We start from the raw sequence: 20,481 nt of genomic DNA, 5'->3' as shown, positions 1-20,481 counted from the left end.
CACGACTGCGTGGCCATGCACGCCTCCAACTCAATCATCAAGTTTGCAGACGACACTACAGTGGTAGGCTTGATTACAAACAACGACGAGACGGCCTACAGGGAGGAGGTGAGGGCCCTCGGAGTGTGGTGTCAGGAAAATAAACCTCACACTCAATGTCAACAAAACAAAGGAGATTATCGTAGACATCAGGAAACAGCAGAGGGAGCAGCTCCCTATCTACATTAGATCTATCTATCTAGATCTATCTGATGTTCTATCTGACTGTAGATCTATCTGATGTTCTGTCTGTCTGACTGTAGATCTATCTGATGTTCTATCTATCTAATGTTCTGTCTATCTGATGTTCTGTCTGTCTGACTGTAGATCTATCTGATGTTCTGTCTGTCTGACTGTAGATCTATCTGATGTTCTGTCTGTCTGACTGTAGATCTATCTGATGTTCTGTCTGTCTGACTGTAGATCTATCTGATGTGGTCCTGTGTAGCTCAGTTGGTAGAGCATGGCGCTTGTAATGCCAGGGTAGTGGGTTCGATCCCCGGGACCACCCATACGTAGAATGTATGCACACATGACTGTAAGTCGCTTTGGATAAAAGCGTCTGCTAAATGGCATATATTATTATTATTATATTACATTGACAGGACAGTAGTGGAGAGGGTGGAAAGTTTTAAGTTCCTTGGCGTACACATCACGGACAAACTGAATTGGTCCACCCACACAGACAGCGTGGTGATGAAGGCGCAGCAGCACCTCTTCAACCTCAGGAGGCTGAAGAAATTCGGCATGCACAATCGAGAGCATCCTGTCGGGCTATATCACCGTCTGGTATGGCAGCTGCTCCACCCACAACCGTAAGGCTCTCCAGAGGGTAGTGAGGTCTGCACAATGCATCACCGGGTGCAAACTACCTGCCCTCCAGGACACCTACACCACCCGATGTCACAGGAAGGCCAAAAAGATCATCAAGGACAACAACCACCCGAGCCACTGCCTGTTCACCCCGCTATCATCCAGAAGACGAAGTGAGTACAGGTGCATCAAAGCGGGGAGCGAGAGACTGAAAAACAGCTTCTATCTCAAGGCCATCAGACTGTTAAACAGCCATCACTAACATTGAGTGGCTACTGCCAACAAGTGACTAACTTTAGCCACTTTAATAATGGAAAAATTGATGTTATCAATTTATCACTAGCCACTTTATATAATGCTTACATACCCTACATTTCTCATCTCATATGTATATACTGTACGCTAAACCATCTACTGCATCTTGCGATCTTGATGTAATTAAAAGTATCACTAGCTACTTTAAACAATGCCACTTTATATAATGTTTTCATACCCTACATTACTCATCTCATATGTATATACTGTACTCTATACCATCTATTGCATATTGCCTATGCTGTTCGGGTATCACTCGTTCATATATTTTTATGTACATATTCGTATTCTTTCCTTTACACTTGTGTGTATAAGGTAGTTGTTGTGAAATTGTTAGGTTATATTACTTGTTGATATTACTGCATGTTCGGAACTAGAAGCACAAGCATTTAGCTACACTCGCATTAACATCTGCTAACCATGTGTATGTGACAAATACATTTGATTTGATTTTGATTTGATTTGAGATGGGGACAGCGATAACTCACTCATATGTTATCTCTCAGATGTGTTCTACAGCGCTGTCTAAGTGTCATGCTACATGTCAGACAGTGACTCATCTCTCGCTCTCTTTAATCTCTCTCTCTCTCTCTTCTATCTCACACTAAATACACTCTCTCTTCCCTCCCTTTGTCTTCCTCTCTTTCGTGCTTTGTTTCTCACTCTACCTTTCTCTCCATCTCTGTCTCTGTCTCTCTCTCTCTCTCTCTCTCTCTCTCTCTCTCTCTCTCTCTCTCTCTCTCCCCATCTCACTCTCCCCCCATCTCCCCATCTCACTCTCTCTCTCTCCCCCATCTCACTCTCTCTCTCTCTCTACCCCATCTCCCCATCTCACTCTCTCCCCCATCTCACTCTCTCTCTCCCCCCCCATCTCACTCTCTCTCTCTCTACTCCCCATCTCCCCTCTCCTCTCTCTCTCCCCATTCTCACTCTCTCTCTCTCCCCCATCTCACTCTCTCTCTCTCTCTCTCTCTCTCTCTCTCTCTCTCTCTCTCTCTCTCTCTCTCTCTCTCTCTCTCTCTCTCTCTCTCTCTCTCTCTCTCTCTCTCTCTCTCTCTCTGTCTGTGTCTGTATCTGACTCACTCCATCTGTCAGAGTGTTGCTGTTCCTTCTCATGCTGTGTTCTTGGGTAATCAGGCAGACAGAAAGGGAGGGAGACAGACAGGGAGGGAGGGAGGCAGGCAAGTAGACAGGGAGGGATGGAGCCAGGGAGGGAGGGAGAACGGCAGACCGGGAGGGGGCAGGCAGGCTGCTCTGTATGTGTCAGCGGGCCTCCGTCGCACGGCCAGCGCCAGACATGCTCAGAATCACAACAACATTTCCCATGGTGGCTACAGGGAGGTGACACTTCCCAAATGACACCCTATTCCCTATATAGTGCACTACTTTTGACCAAAGCTCTATGGGAAGTGCACTATGTAGGGAATAGGGTGCCATTTAGGACGTAGACACGGTGCCACTGCTTGAGGTAGATGTTGCCCTTTACCACAGATCTAGGATCAGATCTCTCCAACTCCTATCCTAAGCTTAACCATCAGGAGAATGACAAAATATCTGACCCTGTATCAGTGGTTAGGTAACCTTTTTCTGAACAAGGCAGTTAACCCACTGTTCCTAGGCTGTCATTGAAAATAATAATTTGTTCTTAACTGTCTTGCCTGGTTAAAGAACATTTTGAATAGGTTGATATTTATGGCAGAGCACTGGTGGGCAAAGAGTATTATGATACTGCGTTCACATCTCACACCAGCTGAGCCAACGCCTTCTGGCTTGTGTAAGGAAGGAGTGAGCTTCTACCAGAGGCTACAAGCTATAAGGTGAGATAAGATAAGCATATTTAGTTATGGTTGAGGGCAGGGGTGATAGTTTCTTCAGTGATGTCATAGCTATGCTAGTAAGGGACGACTAGCCGCCTTAACAATGAAGAAAACCTTGACCCAACCCTGCGAAATGCTAACTGGTTTTTACAAAGAAAGGAACTCCAGTTATTGTCATTTTAGATGTAATCCTGATTCATGATCTTCCCTACCACACATATGTTAATGAATGACTAAAATATACATATATTAATAATAATGGAGAGATAGAGAGAGGAACTCCATGGAGAACCCAGTCCTTGAGTGGAACCCCTGCTTTGAACAAGGACCACAAATCCCCAAAGTGAATACATTAACCCACGTTTCACTCCACATGAATGTAATGATATGGAGGAGGAGATTCATCTGTCATATTTTTTGTGTATGTGTATATGTGGGGCTCCCGAGTGGTGCAGCCGTCTAAGGCCTGCAGCTCAGTGCTAGAGGTGTCACTACAGACCCTGGTTCAATTCCAGACTGTATCACCATGGGCTGTGATTGGGAGTCCCATAGGACGGTGCACAATTGGCCCAGCGTTGTTAGGGTTTGGCCTGGGTAGGCCGTCATTGTAAATAAGAATTTGTTCTTAACTGACTTGCCAGGTTAAAAAATATATATATATCATTTACCAGGTACATGTTGAGGTTAGATAGTACCAGTAGTAGCCTACCTTTCTAGACCCACAATCTCTCACTGTTCAGAACAGTTTGTATGATTTTTTTCCTCATCAAAGGGAATGGCATCTTCTCCTCTGGACAGGTGGACGTGCCACTGCTGTATTCCTTCAGCTGTTCTCGTCTAATGATGTTCTGTATTATGTCATTCTGTATTATGTTTCATGTTGTGTGTTGGACCCCAGGAAGAGCAGCTGCTGCTTTTGCAACAGCGAATAGGGATCCTAATAGAATACCAAATTCCAGTCTTTACCAATAACCACAGCACCATCTGCTGGTTCAAGAGCACACTATTAGAGGGCTCTACACAGAATAGTCTGGTGCACACAATTATTTATTTATACACTAGATGACTGATAGGGGGCGCTGTGTTGGCACTCCCCCACTGTTGTAAAACACATTTTCGAAGCAATAGAAATGCATGTATTAATGTGTACATTTGTTTTTGCCTCGTTTATTCTGTTACAGACACATGAATGCATACTATTATATTATGTGAGCTAAACATAAAATAACAATATATGAAAACATTTTCCTTAAAGTATAATTTGTTTTATTACTAATGTTACTGTCCCCACGTCAACAAAAAAAGACTTAAATGCATGTTCTTGAAACATTTAACTGAAATACAGTAGCATCCCATTTATTCCTATGGAGGACTGGTCCTACTGGGGAGTGCCAATATGGCCGACAGGTGGCTTCAACGCCTCTCAATGGCCAATACATAGAAATCACAATCCAGGGTTTATATACATCAATGGGTGCACATAATAAGCACTAGTAGAAACACACAAATATAACAACATAAAAGAATGGGAAGATGGTTTTGTATGATGCACTGACAAAATGCATCATAACCCAGGGTTAGAGCCAAGATGGAGGTGCGGATGCTTCAAGACAGCGTCTCCTATTAGTCATCTAGTGTTTATTTCACAGAGAGAGCAAAGTGTTCAGTCTACAGCGACTAATGCATGCTGGTGTTGGGTGGGCTTTTGGAATGTCTGCATTCACTCAGTCACTCTTTTCACGCCACTTCAATACAAAGTGATTTTCATAGTAGGTTAGGAGAGCATTTTCGCTAAACCTAACCCTAACCCATTTCCTAACCTCAGTCTCCTAACCCGCTACATTAATTATCCTAGCCTGTGGCGTAAGTTCTACTAACCTTCCACGAATAAAATAGTTTTCTGCCTTATGAATATGGAGTTTTTCCTGGTCATGACACATGGTCAGGAACCAATCATCATTCATGAGTAGGGCCAAAGATGGTGGAAAAATCAAGTTTGCCATTGAAACAAATGTTCACAGTTCCCATCTACTTAATGGAATTTGTATTTGTTTCATTGACGCATTGTTGACATTGTCCCAACATTTTTTGCTTGTCGACACTCAAGTTTTCAAGATATGTAACTTTCAAAATACAGAAATCATCGTACGGTATGATTTCTGTATTTTGAAAGTGAAATATCTTGAAAACTTGACAGCAGCTGGTTCTGGTCTACTTAGTAAGTTTTAGTTATTTTTAACCAGAAAAAAGAGCCTACAAAATGTATCGCTTTCTCTTCTGTCTCATGAGCCATGCAGTGAGGATTCAGTTTCTTTCATTGGGTGGCAGCAAAGAGCTATCTCCAGTGCCACTAACAGCATTATAGTAGATCGGCAGTGTATCATTTACAGTGTAACCAATTGTTTATTACACAGAGAAATTGACTGCTTAAACAGACCACTGACATTTCATATCATATGAACGTGTCATTTAGCATGAAGCTGTGATGTTTGTGTTACAGTTGTGCCACCGATCATCTCTATGGGTCTGAAACCTCCAGTGATGCCCTTGATGACTTTTTAGTGACAGGGCTCTAATGCTCTTTCACCTTCTCTCGCCCCTCTCTCTTTCTCTCTGTCCAGATCACGGGGGCGATCCTCTTGGCTGTGGGACTATGGGGAAAGTTTATGCTGGGTGCGTACATATCTATCATCGCTGACAGCTCCACCAACGCTCCTTATGTTCTCATCGGCACCGGAACATGCATCATCGTGTTCGGACTGTTTGGATGCTTCGCTACCTGCCGCGGGAGCCCATGGATGCTCAAGCTGGTGAGAGCTAGGATAAGTTGGTGAGAGCTAGGAGAAGTTGGTGAGAGCTAGGAGAAGTTGGTGGGAGCTAGGAGAAGTTGGTGAGAGCTAGGAGAAGTTGGTGAGAGCTAGGAGAAGTTGGTGAGCGCTAGGAGAAGTTGGTGGGAGCGAGGAGAAGTTGGTGACAGCTAGGAGAAGTTGGTGAGCGCTAGGAGAAGTTGGTGGGAGCGAGGAGAAGTTGGTGACAGCTAGGAGAAGTTGGTGAGCGCTAGGAGAAGTTGATGAGAGCTAGGAGAAGTTGGTGAGCGCTAGGAGAAGCTGGTGAGAGCTAGGAGAAGTTGTCATCCGAGTAACTCAAATTTGTCTATTTCTTCCCACTGGGGAAGAAACAGAATTCAACATCTGTTCCACATTGGATCAAAGTAATATCATTGAAATGACATGGAAACAATGTTAATTCAACCAGTGTGTGCCCAGTGGGTTTGTTTATGTCTTTGTATCATTTTTGATTTTTTTCCTTCTAAAAAGGTCTTCCTTTCCTACTGTCATTCAATGTTCCTTGCAGTGTTTCGAGAATCTTATCGTGAGCAAAGGGTGAGAAAGTCTGCAAAATATACACAGTAACTCAGTGTCCGGTTTGTGGCGCCCTGTGTGCCCTCTCTCTGCAGTATGCCATGTTCCTGTCCCTGATCTTCCTGGCAGAGCTTGTGGCTGGCATCTCCGGCTTTGTCTTTCGTCATGAGGTAGGTGGCCCTGCCATACCTGCCTCTGGCACTCACCCACAGGATCATGAGTACATTTACATTTACATTTAAGTCATTTAGCAGACGCTCTTATCCAGAGCGACTTACAAATTGGTGCATTCACCTTATGACATCCAGTGGGACAGTCACTTAACAATAGTGCATCTAAAACTTAGGGGGGGTGGGGTGAGAGGGATTACTTAACCTATCCTAGGTATTCCTTAAAGAGGTGGGGTTTCAGGTGTCTCCGGAAGGTGGTGATTGACTCCGCTGTCCTGGCGTCGTGAGGGAGTTTGTTCCACCATTGGGGGGGCCAGGGCAGCGAACAGTTTTGACTGGGCTGAGCGGGAGCTGTACTTCCTCAGTGGTAGGGAGGCGAGCAGGCCAGAGGTGGATGAACGCAGTGCCCTTGTTTGGGTGTAGGGCCTGATCAGAGCCTGGAGGTACTGAGGTGCCGTTCCCCTCACAGCTCCGTAGGCAAGCACCATGGTCTTGTAGCGGATGCGAGCTTCAACTGGAAGCCAGTGGAGAGAACGGAGGAGCGGGGTGACGTGAGAGAACTTGGGAAGGTTGAACACCAGACGGGCTGCGGCGTTCTGGATGAGTTGAAGGGGTTTAATGGCACAGGCAGGGAGCCCAGCCAACAGCGAGTTGCAGTAATCCAGACGGGAGATGACAAGTGCCTGGATTAGGACCTGCGCCGCTTCCTGTGTGAGGCAGGGTCGTACTCTGCGGATGTTGTAGAGCATGAACCTACAGGAACGGGCCACCGCCTTGATGTTAGTTGAGAACGACAGGGTGTTGTCCAGGATCACGCCAAGGTTCTTGGCACTCTGGGAGGAGGACACAATGGAGTTGTCAACCGTGATGGCGAGATCATGGAACGGGCAGTCCTTCCCGGGAGGAAGAGCAGCTCCGTCTTGCCGAGGTTCAGCTTGAGGTGGTGATCCGTCATCCACACTGATATGTCTGCCAGACATGCAGAGATGCGATTCGCCACCTGGTCATCAGAAGGGGAAAGGAGAAGATTAATTGTGTGTCGTCTGCATAGCAATGATAAGAGAGACCATGTGAGGTTATGACAGAGCCAAGTGACTTGGTGTATAGCGAGAATAGGAGAGGGCCAAGAACAGAGCCCTGGGGGACACCAGTGGTGAGAGCGCGTGGTGAGGAGACAGATTCTCGCCACGCCACCTGGTAGGAGCGACCTGTCAGGTAGGACGCAATCCAAGCGTGGGCCGCGCCGGAGATGCCCAACTCGGAGAGGGTGGAGAGGAGGATCTGATGGTTCACAGTATCGAAGGCAGCCGATAGATCTAGAAGGATGAGAGCAGAGGAGAGAGAGTTAGCTTTAGCAGTGCGGAGCGCCTCCGTGATACAGAGGAGAGCAGTCTCAGTTGAATGACTAGTCTTGAAACCTGACTGATTTGGATCAAGAAGGTCATTCAGAGAGAGATAGCGGGAGAGCTGGCCAAGGACGGCACGTTCAAGAGTTTTGGAGAGAAAAGAAAGAAGGGATACTGGTCTGTAATTGTTGACATCGGAGGGATCGAGTGTAGGTTTTTTCAGAAGGGGTGCAACTCTCGCTCTCTTGAAGACGGAAGGGACGTAGCCAACGGTCAGGGATGAGTTGATGAGCGAGGTGAGGTAAGGGAGAAGGTCTCCGGAAATGGTCTGGAGAAGAGAGGAGGGGATAGGGTCAAGCGGGCAGGTTGTTGGGCGGCCGGCCGTCACAAGACGCGAGATTTCATCTGGAGAGAGAGGGGAGAAAGAGGTCAGAGCACAGGGTAGGGCAGTGTGAGCAGAACCAGCGGTGTCGTTTGACTTAGCAAACGAGGATCGGATGTCGTCGACCTTCTTTTCAAAATGGTTGACGAAGTCATCTGCAGAGAGGGAGGAGGGGGAGGGGGCGGAGGATTCAGGAGGGAGGAGAAGGTGGCAAAGAGCTTCCTAGGGTTAGAGGCAGATGCTTGGAATTTAGCGTGGTAGAAAGTGGCTTTAGCAGCAGAGACAGAGGAGGAAAATGTAGAGAGGAGGGAGTGAAAGGATGCCAGGTCCGCAGGGAGGCGAGTTTTCCTCCATTTCCGCTCGGCTGCCCGGAGCCCTGTTCTGTGAGCTCGCAATGAGTCATCGAGCCACGGAGCGGGAGGGGAGGACCGAGCCGGCCTGGAGGATAGGGGACATAGAGAGTCAAGGGATGCAGAGAGGGAGGAGAGGAGGGTTGAGGAGGCAGAATCAGGAGATAGGTGGGAGAAGGTTTGAGCGGAGGGAAGAGATGATAGGATGGAAGAGGAGAGAGTAGCGGGGGAGAGAGCGAAGGTTGGGACGGCGCGATACCATCCGAGTAGGGGCAGTGTGGGAGGTGTTGGATGAGAGCGAGAGGGAAAAGGATACAAGGCAGTGGTCGGAGACTTGGAGGGGAGTTGCAGTGAGGTTAGTGGAAGAACAGCATCTAGTAAAGATGAGGTCGAGCGTATTGCCTGCCTTGTGAGTAGGGGGAAGGTGAGAGGGTGAGGTCAAAAGAGGAGAGGAGTGGAAAGAAGGAGGCAGAGAGGAAAGAGTCAAAGGTAGACGTGGGGAGGTTAAAGTCGCCCAGAACTGTGAGAGGTGAGCCGTCCTCAGGAAAGGAGCTTATCAAGGCATCAAGCTCATTGATGAACTCTCCGAGGGAACCTGGAGGGCGATAAATGATAAGGATGTTAAGCTTGAAAGGGCTAGTAACTGTGACAGCATGGAATTCAAAGGAGGCGATAGACAGATGGGTAAGGGGAGAAAGAGAGAATGACCACTTGGGAGAGATGAGGATCCCGGTGCCACCACCCCGCTGACCAGACGCTCTCGGGGTGTGCGAGAACACGTGGGCGGACGAAGAGAGAGCAGTAGGAGTAGCAGTGTTGTAATATATAATAATAAAATATATGCCATTTAGCAGACGCTTTTATCCAAAGCGACTTACAGTCATGTGTGCATACATTCTACGTATGGGTGGTCCCGGGGATCGAACCCACTACCCTGGCGTTACAAGCGCCATGCTCTACCAACTGAGCTACAGAAGGACCGCTGTGTCTGTGGTGGTTAATGACTTACTACACACTAGGGCAGGGTGGTTAATGACAAGAAGTCGAGGGACTGGAGGGAGGCATAGGCTGAGATGAACTCTGCCTTGTTGACCGCAGATTGGCAGTTCCAGAGGCTACCGGAGACCTGGAACTCCACGTGGGTCGTGCGCGCTGGGACCACCAGAGTAGGGTGGCCGCGGCCACGCGGTGAGGAGCGTTTGTATGGTCTGTGCAGAGAGGAGAGAACAGGGATAAACAGACACATAGTTGACAGGCTACAGAAGAGGCTACGCTAATGCAAAGGAGATTGGAATGACAAGTGGACTACACGTCTCGAATGTTCAGAAAGTTAAGCTACGTAGCAAGAATCTTATTGACTAAAATGATTAAAATGATACAGTACTGCTGAAGTAGGCCAGCTGGCAGTGGGTGCGTTGTTGACACTACACTAATCAAGTCATTCCGTTGAGTGTAATAGTTTCTGCAGTGTTGCTATTCGGGGCTAGCAGGCTAGCTAGCAGTGTTGTTTACGTTACGTTGCGTTAAAAGAACGACAATAGATGGCTAGCGAACCTAGAAAATCGCTCTAGACTACACAATTATCTTTGATACAAAGACGGCTATGTAGCTAGCTAAGTAGCTAGCTACGATCAAACAAATCAAACCGTTGTACTGTAATGAAATGAAGTGAAAATGTGATACAACCTGTGAATGCGACCGGGTAGTTGAGTTCTATACAGAAGACGTTGGCTAGCGTTGGCTAGCTGTTGGCTAGCTAGCAGAGTCACCTACGTTAAGGACGACAAATAGCTGGCTAGCTAACCTCGGTAAATTAAGATAATCACTCTAAGACTACACACTCTAAACCTAAACAACACAATTATCTTGGATACGATGATACGATGATACGAAGACAGCAAAGACAGCTATGTAGGTAGCTAACACTAAACTAATCAAGTCGTTCAGTTGAGTGTAATAGTTTCTCCAGTGCAGCTAATCAGTGGACGTTAGCTAGCTGGCTAGTGAAGACTACGTTAGGACGGCGAAATACGATAATTACGCAATTATCTTTGATACAAAGACGGCTATGTAGCTAGCTGAGAAGAAATTGCTAAGATAAGACAAATCAAACCGTTGTGATATAATGAAATATAATGAAAAAGTTATACTACCCGTTGGAGCGACGTGCAGATGCGACCACTTGCTCCAACCGGAATCTGTGCCCTGTGGGTACCCACCCACAGGGCACAGATGTCGATTCAACGTCTATTCCACGTTAGTTCAACGTAATTTTGTTGAACTGACGTGGATGCAATGTTGATTCAACCAGTGTGTGCCCAGTGGGCAGAATTCATCAGTCAGAGTGTCCATCTGTTTCACAACAGGAGAAGCTATGAACACAACAAGAATTTTGTGTTTGTGTTCCCAGATAAAGGGAACCTTCCAGAGGACCTTCAGTGAGGCAGTGAAGAACTACAATTCCCAGGACGAGAGGAGCCTGGCTGTGGACAATGTGCAGCGCAGTGTGAGTGACGGTCATTTTCACAGCCAAATTAGGGTTGTGATTAAAAATGGACTGTGATAAATCTCTCTCTCTCCAACCCCCTCACTCTCTATCTCTCTTGCTCTCTCCATCTCTCTCTCTCTCTCTGTCTCTCTCTCTCTCTCTCACTCTCTCTCTCTCTCCCCTCCCTCTCTCTCCCTCTCCATCCCCCTCTCTCCCTCCAGTTGAAATGCTGTGGTGTGTTGAACTACACCAGCTGGTTGTCCAGTATCTGGTTCCCTAACAACGGCATCCCACCCAGCTGCTGTGCCAGCATCTCTGACTGTAACGCTTCTGACCTGCACAATGTCACCATAGCCCCCAGCAAGGTCCACCAGCAGGTCAGACACACACATGGACAGACAGACACACACTGTACACACTGACAAACACACTCACTTGTCTTGTCTTCTACAGGGCTGTTATGAGCTGGTGACTGACTTCATTGAGACTAACATGGGGATCATTGCTGGAGTGACATTTGGAATAGCTGTCTCACAAGTAAGTAACAGTATGGGTCAGTTGTTCTTCCACTCTCCTTCTGTGTGTGTGTGTGTGTGTGTGTGTGTGTGTGTGTGTGTGTGTGTGTGTGTGTGTGTGTGTGTGTGTGTGTGTGTGTGTGTGTGTGTGTGTGTGTGTGTGTGTGTGTGTGTGTGTGTGTGTGTGTGTGTGTGTGTGTGTGTGTGTGTGTGTGAGCGTGCGCCCAGTGCAGGTTATTAATGATTACACACGGCTGGGGCGATGTTCACCTCTGCTCCTTCAGACCCAATCAGCTAGTCCGCCACTCAGAGCCTGTTCCATCACACACATACCATTCAGGCGCGCCTCGGGAACTATTATGCAGACCAGAGTACAAGAGCACACACACGCTCTCTCCCCTACCTCCTTCCTTCTCCAGCTCCCTCTCTCTCTCCATTCCTCTTCTCTCTCCTCATTTCTCCTCTCCCTACTTCGCTCTCCTCTCTCCTCTCTCTCTCTCTCTCTACTCTGCGCGAGTGTGGTCGTTACCTCCTGCTCAGGCTGACATGCTCGATTAGCCCCACAGCGCCGCTCGTCGTCACAGCGACCCCCTCCATTACCCTTAATGGGCCTGGGGGAGGTAGGTAGAGAGAGTGTGTGTGTGTGTCTCCGTGGATGCTGTGACCTGCGACAGCCTGCTCTTCTGCAGTCCCGAGCCCATTAATTGCACCGTAAACGTTATGGAGGGAAGCGGTGAGGGGAGAAGGAGGGGTGGCAGAGAGAGATCAATGACACCTCTTAGAGGAGCAGCCACCCCTTTAATGTATCTTATCCCTATCCCTCCTCTCTTCCTTCCCTGATCCCTCCTCTCCTCTCCTCCTTCCCTGATCCCTCCTTGGCCCTCCATCCTCTGGCAATGAGGATGGAGGGAAGAGGGAGAGGGTGGAGGGAAGAGGGAGAGGGTGGAGGGAAAGGGGGAGGGTGGAGGGAAGGGTGAAGGGAAGAGGGGGAGGATGGAGGGAAGACTGAGGACCTCTAAGAGAGATGATTTATTGTGTGCTGTTGGAACTGACTAATTTTCATCACCACCCCCCCTCTCTCCCCTCTCTCTCTCCCCTCTCTCTCCCTCTCTCTCCCCCTCTCTCTCCCCCTCTCTCTCCCCTCTCTCTCCCCCTCTCTCTCCCCTCTCTCCCCCCTCTCTCTCTCCCCTCTCTCTCTCTCTCTCTCTCTCTCTCTCTCTCTCTCTCTCTCTCTCTCTCTCTCTCTCTCTCTCTCTCTCTCTCTCTCTCTCTCTCTCTCTCTCCCCTCTCTCTCTCCCCTCTCTCTCTCCCCTCTCTCTCCCCTCTCTCTCTCCCCTCTCTCTCTCCCCTCTCTCTCTCCCCCATTATCTCTCTCTCTCTTTTCTGCCACTCTCTCTTTCTCTCCAGTCAATTGGTATGCTGTTGGCATGCTGTCTGTCAAGGCTTATCACTGCCAACCAATATGAGATGGTGTAGCAGTGAGGTGCAGGTGAGTCTGACACACACACAAATACTTTATTTCAATCCACCAATCAAATTGACCCAAAAAAGATCCAAACATTTCAAACATCCAAACATTGAGTGCATGGCACTCCAGGGTAAAGAAAGCACATCCTTCTTCAAACAGCTAGGCTGCCCATGACAGCTGAAACAGAGCAGTACCTAGCCAATTGCATTGCCCTGGTTTTTGTCAGGCCCGCAATCTGGAGGCCTCGCACTGCAAGCCTGTGTACGTGGCCGAGACTGCCAAATATCAGCCCCGCCAGCTTGCACCTCCACCCCACCAGCTTGCACTTCCACCCCATGCTGTCCCAGCATGCCACGAGGGGCTGGTATTTTATCAGCTTCTCAGCAAAGGCCTGCTCCATGTAGCCGTCCCATGAGCAGCCCACTTCCAAAACGAATACCTCCCCCTGGCCTTCCCCCACAACAACAACATCTGGCACACAGGAAACAGGAATGTTTATGCATGCGTGCTGTTGGTGAGACCACTTGTCCCACCTCGCTGGCTATCAGGTCAACAAGGCAGTCATGCCTAGCAATGTATAAATCATTTTATGATCAGCAGCCATTCACAACATGGGCAATGGACTCCATTTAATTTGACTCGTGTAGAATACAAAATGGGTCATTATCAGGAGGGTACCAGAGTGCCACACACACACACACACACACACACACACACACACACACACACACACACACACACACACACACACACACACACACACACACACACACACACACACACACACACACACACACACACACACACACACACACACACACACACACACACACACTTGTGTAGTGCTATTTGTCTCTGTGACTAAGTGCAATGCATCCAGTGTAATAAGGGGTTGTGTCACAGACCTCCATGGCTGGAACCCCTACAGCCCCCTGCAAGTCACAGTCAAACACACACACACACACACACACACACACACACACACACACACACACACACACACACACACACACACACACACACACACACACACACACACACACACACACACACACACACACACACACACACACACACACACACACACACACACACACACACGTGTAGTGCTATTTGTCTCTGTGATTAAGTGCAATGCATCCAGTGTAATAAGGGGTTGTGTCACAGACCTCCATGGCTGGAACCCCTACAGCCCCCTGCAAGTCACAGTCAAACACACACACACACACACACACACACAAACGTGATCTCACTATGCAAGGTGGTTATCGCTAGCTCACACCTTCCCAGCAGGCCCCTCTAATTGGCCGTCCCCGACTGTGCTGCTGTGGATTATAAATAAAGCTGTTTGGCTCGCAATTAAACACTCTGATTTATACCGTGTTGGCAGGGCTGTGTGGCGTGATTATGCCTTAAAGAGTTAGAATCCCCCACTTCTCCCCCCTATGACACACTGGCTTAACCTCATAGGGTTTAGCCTGATAGTGTTTAGCCTGCTAGTGGTTAGCATAGCCGAGCTTCACCAGAGCGTCATTGTCAATTCGAAGCTTGCAGAAACTATTACTGGCTGCTATCCACCAGACACTGCTTGGCTGTTTTATCACTTCAGAAGCCTCAGGGCCCTAAATAGACCAGAAGCCTGGCACGGGAGGCTCCGGGAGGGTTAACCGACAGACTGCGTTCCACAGGTGCAGAGAGAGAGAGTGGCATTTAGGCTTCTTACACACATCACAGTCCAAAGGCTCCGCTCATTACAGCAGACAAATGGCTACCCCTCTGGCTGTGTGGCGGCCCTGCAGAGACTTCTCAGGGAGATCTGTCTTCCAAAAAGCTTCAGGTGACAAGTTCCAAAAGAGAGGATCCCCTAGTTGTCACTGATTATGGGTGGTGGTGATGGTGTTTTCAGGGAATGTAGTCACACATGCGCAGACACACACGTAGACACACAACCATGTTGAGTCTCTCTGTGATTGTCAGCACCTTTGTTATTTGTTTCCTTCCAGGGAGACCAGGAGGAGGAGAGAGTACATGTCACCTTGGAAACTGGGGAGGAACACACCCAAACACTCCATTCTTACTTTTCCACTCCTTATCTTTCTTACTTTATCGCTCTCTTTTTCTCTCTTTCAACACATTCCTTAATATGCCATCATGCCATGACTAAAAATGTTACCTTTCAAGACCTTAATTCTTCTAAAATGAATGGTTGTCGATTAGCACCTGCCTCAGCCATATGCTCTGATCCAGGCATGCCTAATTCAAACACTACCAATCTTCACTTACACAAGTTGACAATATTCCTAAGAAAATGCCTTGATGCAACATAGCTCCTCGTTCCACTGCTATCTTCCCCAGTCTAAATTTCCTGGAAATACTTTGAGAGATGCCATCAGAATTTCCAATATGTCTTCGAAAGAAACTTGAGCCCACTCAGAAGGGACTGAGTTTCTCTGACTGACACACACGCACACACACAGCGTCTGCTTTTTTGCTGCTACATGGACTACAGTAAACCTACATCCTGCTTCTAATGACTATCACTCTAAATGACCTTGTGCAAGTTGCTCTCTGTGGATGTGTATTTGTGATGCGTTTAGATCCTCTGTATTCAGTCCTGTACCTGGTGATCTCTGCCTCTCCCTCCCCTGTGCCTTCTGTCTGTCAGTCATAATCAGTCATAATGTTGTTTTGTTGTTGTAATATTTCATCTTAAAAGTCTTAACTAGTCATGTGTGTTTCTATAACAGTAGTCTGAGACACAGACATTTTTCTGGTTTAAACCCCAGTTTTGGTGTTCAAATGTTTTTACACATTCACCTTCTGCTTGAGATCCCACTCTATTTGACTATCCTTGTCCGTTCTCCAGCACATCCAGTTCTCTCTCTCTCTCCACCGCCACACCCCAGTACATTCGGTTCCAACACCCTCCCCCCTGACTGACGCATATCGCTGCACAAACTAGAGTTTCAATGAGTCAGCACTGCTTTCTGATGATGAGAGAAGACTATTCTACTTCCTGTCTTTTGTTGTTGCCGTTTGCTTCTCACTATATGGTAATGGTAGACAGAGAGAGAGCCAACTGGGCACAGACTGGTTGAATCAACGTTGTCATTTCATTGAAATGATGTGGAATAGACAATGAATTGATGTCTGTGTCCAGTGAGAGAAAGAGTGAGAGAGTCATTCTCAGTGGCAGGACTTGCGGTGTTCGAGCTCGATTTGGTCTGTCATTGCTCTGGCTTGGAACAATCAAATGAAATACCACTTTTTAAAGATTTGCCACTTTTGTGTATTACTTAAATGGAGAATCAGTAAAATGACAGCAACCTCTTAGGTGGTAATGACTGTAGGAATAATAAGCTTTAGCGAGGGCCTGGGGGTAGAATGGAGTGGGGCAGACCACCGAGGTCACTGACACGGTTACTGGTTTCATTCAACTGTCATGTGAGTACAGAAAGCTGGTTCCAAGATTCTATTTCTGTAATTACTAGGATTCTTTTAGGTTTTTGTTGTTTGTTTTGGGGTTTTGACGCATTCTGAAGTTGCTCTGTGTTTTCGGGGGATCAGTATAAAACCAATGTACATGATCAATTTATCTCTCAATCCAAAATTGGACAGATGAAATAAGACTGTATAAAAAAAAGAGAACGTTTTAAAATGCATCACCAGCTAGCATGCCAACAAATCTATGTTGATATTGTGAACAATTGTGATCTTGAATCTATGAATAAAATGGTAATTAAATCGTTTCAGTTGTGAGTTTCTGTTGTGAGATATTTACTCTTTTGTTTCTAGAACCGAGAATTTTTTGTTGTTGATAATAAGGTGGGTAGTTAATCATCATTAATTAATTCTGCCCCTGATAGATCCAATATAATTTACAGGTAGCAATAATATGTTTTACCCCACGGTGTCACTATCACATCTATGAAAAACGTATTCGCGATCCCGTCTAGAAAGGGTTTTCGTGAGGCAGGTTTGACCATAGAATTAACAATTAGAATAATTTAATTAGAGTAATTTAATAGGATCTTTATGGGCTTGACTCTAAAAAAATTACGAACAAGAACAACATCCAATGAAATCCTTACCGTTTGTTAGAACGTAACTTATTCACACAATGGACATCAGTATTCGTGATCATGAATCTAGTTACAGCATCAGCAACTATACTTTGTTGATACAGCATAAACAACTAACTACTTTGTTGATAGTGTATACATTGTTAAAATTGTCACTAGTACACCTACTACTTAAAGTGTTTTTGTGGGCAGGAATGACGCAACCCCAGCCAGAATTAAACTCCTGTTTCAACACGTCGCCAGTTTCCTCAGATGAACCTGCTCTATTCCACAACTCAAATTACATAATTATGATTCCTTCCTCGCCTCCGTATTTCTTTGAATGGATGTCATTTGAGACTCTCAAATGCAAATGTACACGAGCCCTGGTTTTACGAAAACTGTGAAAGCAAGTTTGTCACAGTACACATTTGAGTCATCACTATTGACGTGACATTATGTTATTTTCTTAATAATCTCCCCAAAAGATGAAGTATGGAAGGAAGGTAAAGATAGGTGGTTTTGTTGAAGGAAGTAAACGTTCTAACCGGGAATTGACTTGCCAGAAAATCAGCGGGGTTGGTGAGAGACCGGCTAAAATGTGATTGGCTGAAAACGGAGTTACGGCTTGTGGGCTGACGCAAGTACGCCACTCTGCATCTCACCGTCCTCCTGCTGGTGCTGAGGATTTATTATTAAACTAGCAAGCTGCTATCGGTCGCTTTGCTCACAACAAGCTGTCAAATTAAGACTTTATGCCTTCCATAGAAGTTTAACAGGTGAAGTGGTTATTCGGAAATATACCAGGGACGATAACATCGCGGTGAGTTTGTACTGCTTGAGCTAAATGTATTCTCCACATATGGCTAGCTAATGTTAGCTGTTAATTCAGTGAGTTGAGAACGGAAGCATCTATTGGCCAGTGTGACGATTTCTTAATTTTTGGTAGGCCTACTATGCAACTAATGATACTGAAATAACGTTACTTGAAGTAACTAACCGAATGGTGTCTCTTATTTCAGGTCGTGCATCCTGTTACTTTGGCCTGAGGGGAAAACATTCGACTGAGACAGATCCGGGAACGCCCTTAGAAAAAAGCCACTTGTTAGTCAATTAGTGAGTAACGTTAGGTAGTACAGTTATCACAAGGCAGGCAAGACGTTGGAGAAGTCTGGACGTTTCCTCGGGCTGAGTAAGCGTTTGCAGCAGCTAAATTTGTAATTGTAATCCGATAAAGAGCATTAGCTAGTTAGCTTGCTAAGGTTGATTTCAGACTGACAGAAGAGTAAAACTGCATTATCATCGGTGACGCGAGGTAACTAGATTATCTGCACGCGGTCAGGTTTTTCGCAAAAATGATGCAAATTTCGGATTCGTACAATCAAAAGAATTCATTGTTCAATGCAATGAACCGATTTATTGGTGCCGTAAATAACATGGATCAGACGGTGATGGTTCCTAGTCTGCTAAGAGACGTGCCTCTAGACGAGGAAGAAGAGGTGAAACCGATATCACCGATTAGGACCGCCAGCAATGGGTCAACCACCTATTTCCAGGACGGAGACATGTACAATTATTATGTGCTGTTAAAATCGATCAGGAATGACATCGAATGGGGGGTCCTACAAGCCGACGACAGGCGGAAAGAAAAAATGGGGGTGACTGCGTTGGACATATCCAGAATAGAATCCGATGATGATGATTTGGAGAAACAATTTCATTATCATTTGACCGGACTACACACGGTTCTGTCTAAGCTTACCCGGAAAGCAAACACCCTCACGAACAGGTACAATCAGGAGATTGGAATAAGGGGCTGTGGACTGTGACTACTAGAAAGTTGAGTGTGTCAGACACATCAAAAGCCATTGAATGGTGTGAATGTCCTAGTGATATCGTTTGTATTTATTCCCACAGTGGGAATGAATAAATGTAACCTACTAGATGTGTTTCATATGCATTGTGAAACATTTTCCATCTACTGTTTGAATGATTTGTTTCCACTAAATTTTGTGCATTAATGGCTTGTTGTATGGATGGTCTATCCACATTAACATGTTTTGTTGTTGATTGGGCGACATTGCATAATGCCTACTGACAGTGATTTCATATGTTATGGTAGCAATGAGTCATTGCATTACCATTGACTAAATCATATGCTTGATAATCTATGAATTGGAATCAAATGATAATCATTTTGAATTTGAGTGATTCCAAGAGATTAACACCAACTGTAAACCTTATTTAAGCACCATTTTATTTTTCTATAGAAATGACTGCTCCGCGATTAAACATCTGCTTATTGTTATTTTGTGATTAGTCTATTTGACACAGTCACTGGTTTATTGAGAGGTACACAACTTCGGCATGATCGTTTTGTGACTTGATTAAACTGTAAGATTGTGATTAGTCTGAACTGAAGCCTACAGTGGGTATAGAAAGTCACCACCCCCTTTCAAAATGTCCACCTTTTGTTTCCTTACATCCTGAAATGTAAACACATACATTTAGCCTTTTCCCAGCTTTATTTACACACCATAACCCACAACATCCAAGTTAATCTTTCTCTTCTAAACTCAAGGTAAAACAGTAAAATACCCTGTTTGGATAAGTGAACCCCCCCCACCCCTTTAGAATTGCAAACTTGCTGAGGTATAATCAACCACCTTCCAGATCACAAGTCAAGCTAATTGTCTTCCATCTGTGATACATTTTAGGACTTTGATTATTTCAGAATAAAAGCAGTTTTTCATAGAGGACTCCACTGCTCAGTAGTGCAATTCAAAGCAATGAATCCACTATGGTAGGAAATGTGCTGTCAAAGGATCTACGAGATACAGTTGTGAAAAGGCACAAGTTGGGATGGATATAAAAAGATTTCAAAGGCTTTGTCCCTTGGAGCACAGTTAAGACCATTATTATTTGTTTTTATTTAACTGTTTACCAGGTAAGATGACTGAGAACATTCTTATTTACAGCAACGACCTGAGGAATAGTTACAGGGGAGAGGAGGGGGATGAAGGTGTATGGCACCACCCAGACCCCGCATAGATCAGGCCGTCCCTCCAAACTGGATAACCGGGCAAGGAGGAGTCTGATCAGAGAGGCTTCCATTGGCGACATTGAGGGAGTTTCAGGCCTTTATGGCAAAGACTCGTCAATGTGTGCATGTGCCAACTATCACAAACACTCTACAAATCTGGCCTCTATGGGAGGGTGGCAAGAAGAAAAGAAAAAACCCGTTTGAGCTTTGCCAAAAAGCATATTGTAGATTTTGAGGGAAAGTGAAAAAGGATGCTGTGGTCAAATGAGACAAATTGACCTTTTTGGTCTGAATGCAAAATGATAGGTCTGG

The 20,481-nt window shown here is 46.1% G+C and overlaps 2 protein-coding genes across 2 annotated transcripts in view; both read left to right on the top strand.

Moving 5' to 3' along the window:
* LOC124020208 (tetraspanin-7-like) overlaps nt 1–16,814 on the top strand; it is a 34,902-nt gene extending 18,088 nt beyond the window's left edge. The window contains exons 2-8 of the mRNA XM_046335539.1: nt 5,606–5,794; nt 6,442–6,516; nt 11,005–11,100; nt 11,304–11,459; nt 11,536–11,619; nt 13,005–13,086; nt 15,069–16,814. Of these exons, the coding sequence (XP_046191495.1) occupies nt 5,606–5,794; nt 6,442–6,516; nt 11,005–11,100; nt 11,304–11,459; nt 11,536–11,619; nt 13,005–13,073 (669 nt within the window). The 3' untranslated portion in view covers nt 13,074–13,086; nt 15,069–16,814. The remainder of the gene's footprint in view (nt 1–5,605; nt 5,795–6,441; nt 6,517–11,004; nt 11,101–11,303; nt 11,460–11,535; nt 11,620–13,004; nt 13,087–15,068) is intronic.
* Nucleotides 16,815–17,692: 878 nt separating this feature from the next.
* LOC124020206 (mid1-interacting protein 1-B-like) lies at nt 17,693–19,885 on the top strand. Its single transcript, XM_046335536.1, has 2 exons — nt 17,693–17,949; nt 18,149–19,885. The coding sequence occupies exon 2, from the start codon at nt 18,482–18,484 to the stop codon at nt 18,953–18,955; it is 474 nt and encodes a 157-aa protein (XP_046191492.1). The 5' UTR covers nt 17,693–17,949; nt 18,149–18,481; the 3' UTR covers nt 18,956–19,885.
* The last annotated feature ends 596 nt before the right edge of the window (nt 19,886–20,481 follow it).

This window comes from Oncorhynchus gorbuscha, unplaced genomic scaffold (genome assembly GCF_021184085.1).
Source record: "Oncorhynchus gorbuscha isolate QuinsamMale2020 ecotype Even-year unplaced genomic scaffold, OgorEven_v1.0 Un_scaffold_769, whole genome shotgun sequence".
Taxonomy (NCBI): domain Eukaryota; kingdom Metazoa; phylum Chordata; class Actinopteri; order Salmoniformes; family Salmonidae; genus Oncorhynchus; species Oncorhynchus gorbuscha.
The sequence above is the reverse complement of the archived record's forward strand: the minus strand, read 5'-3'. Positions and strand labels throughout refer to the sequence as shown.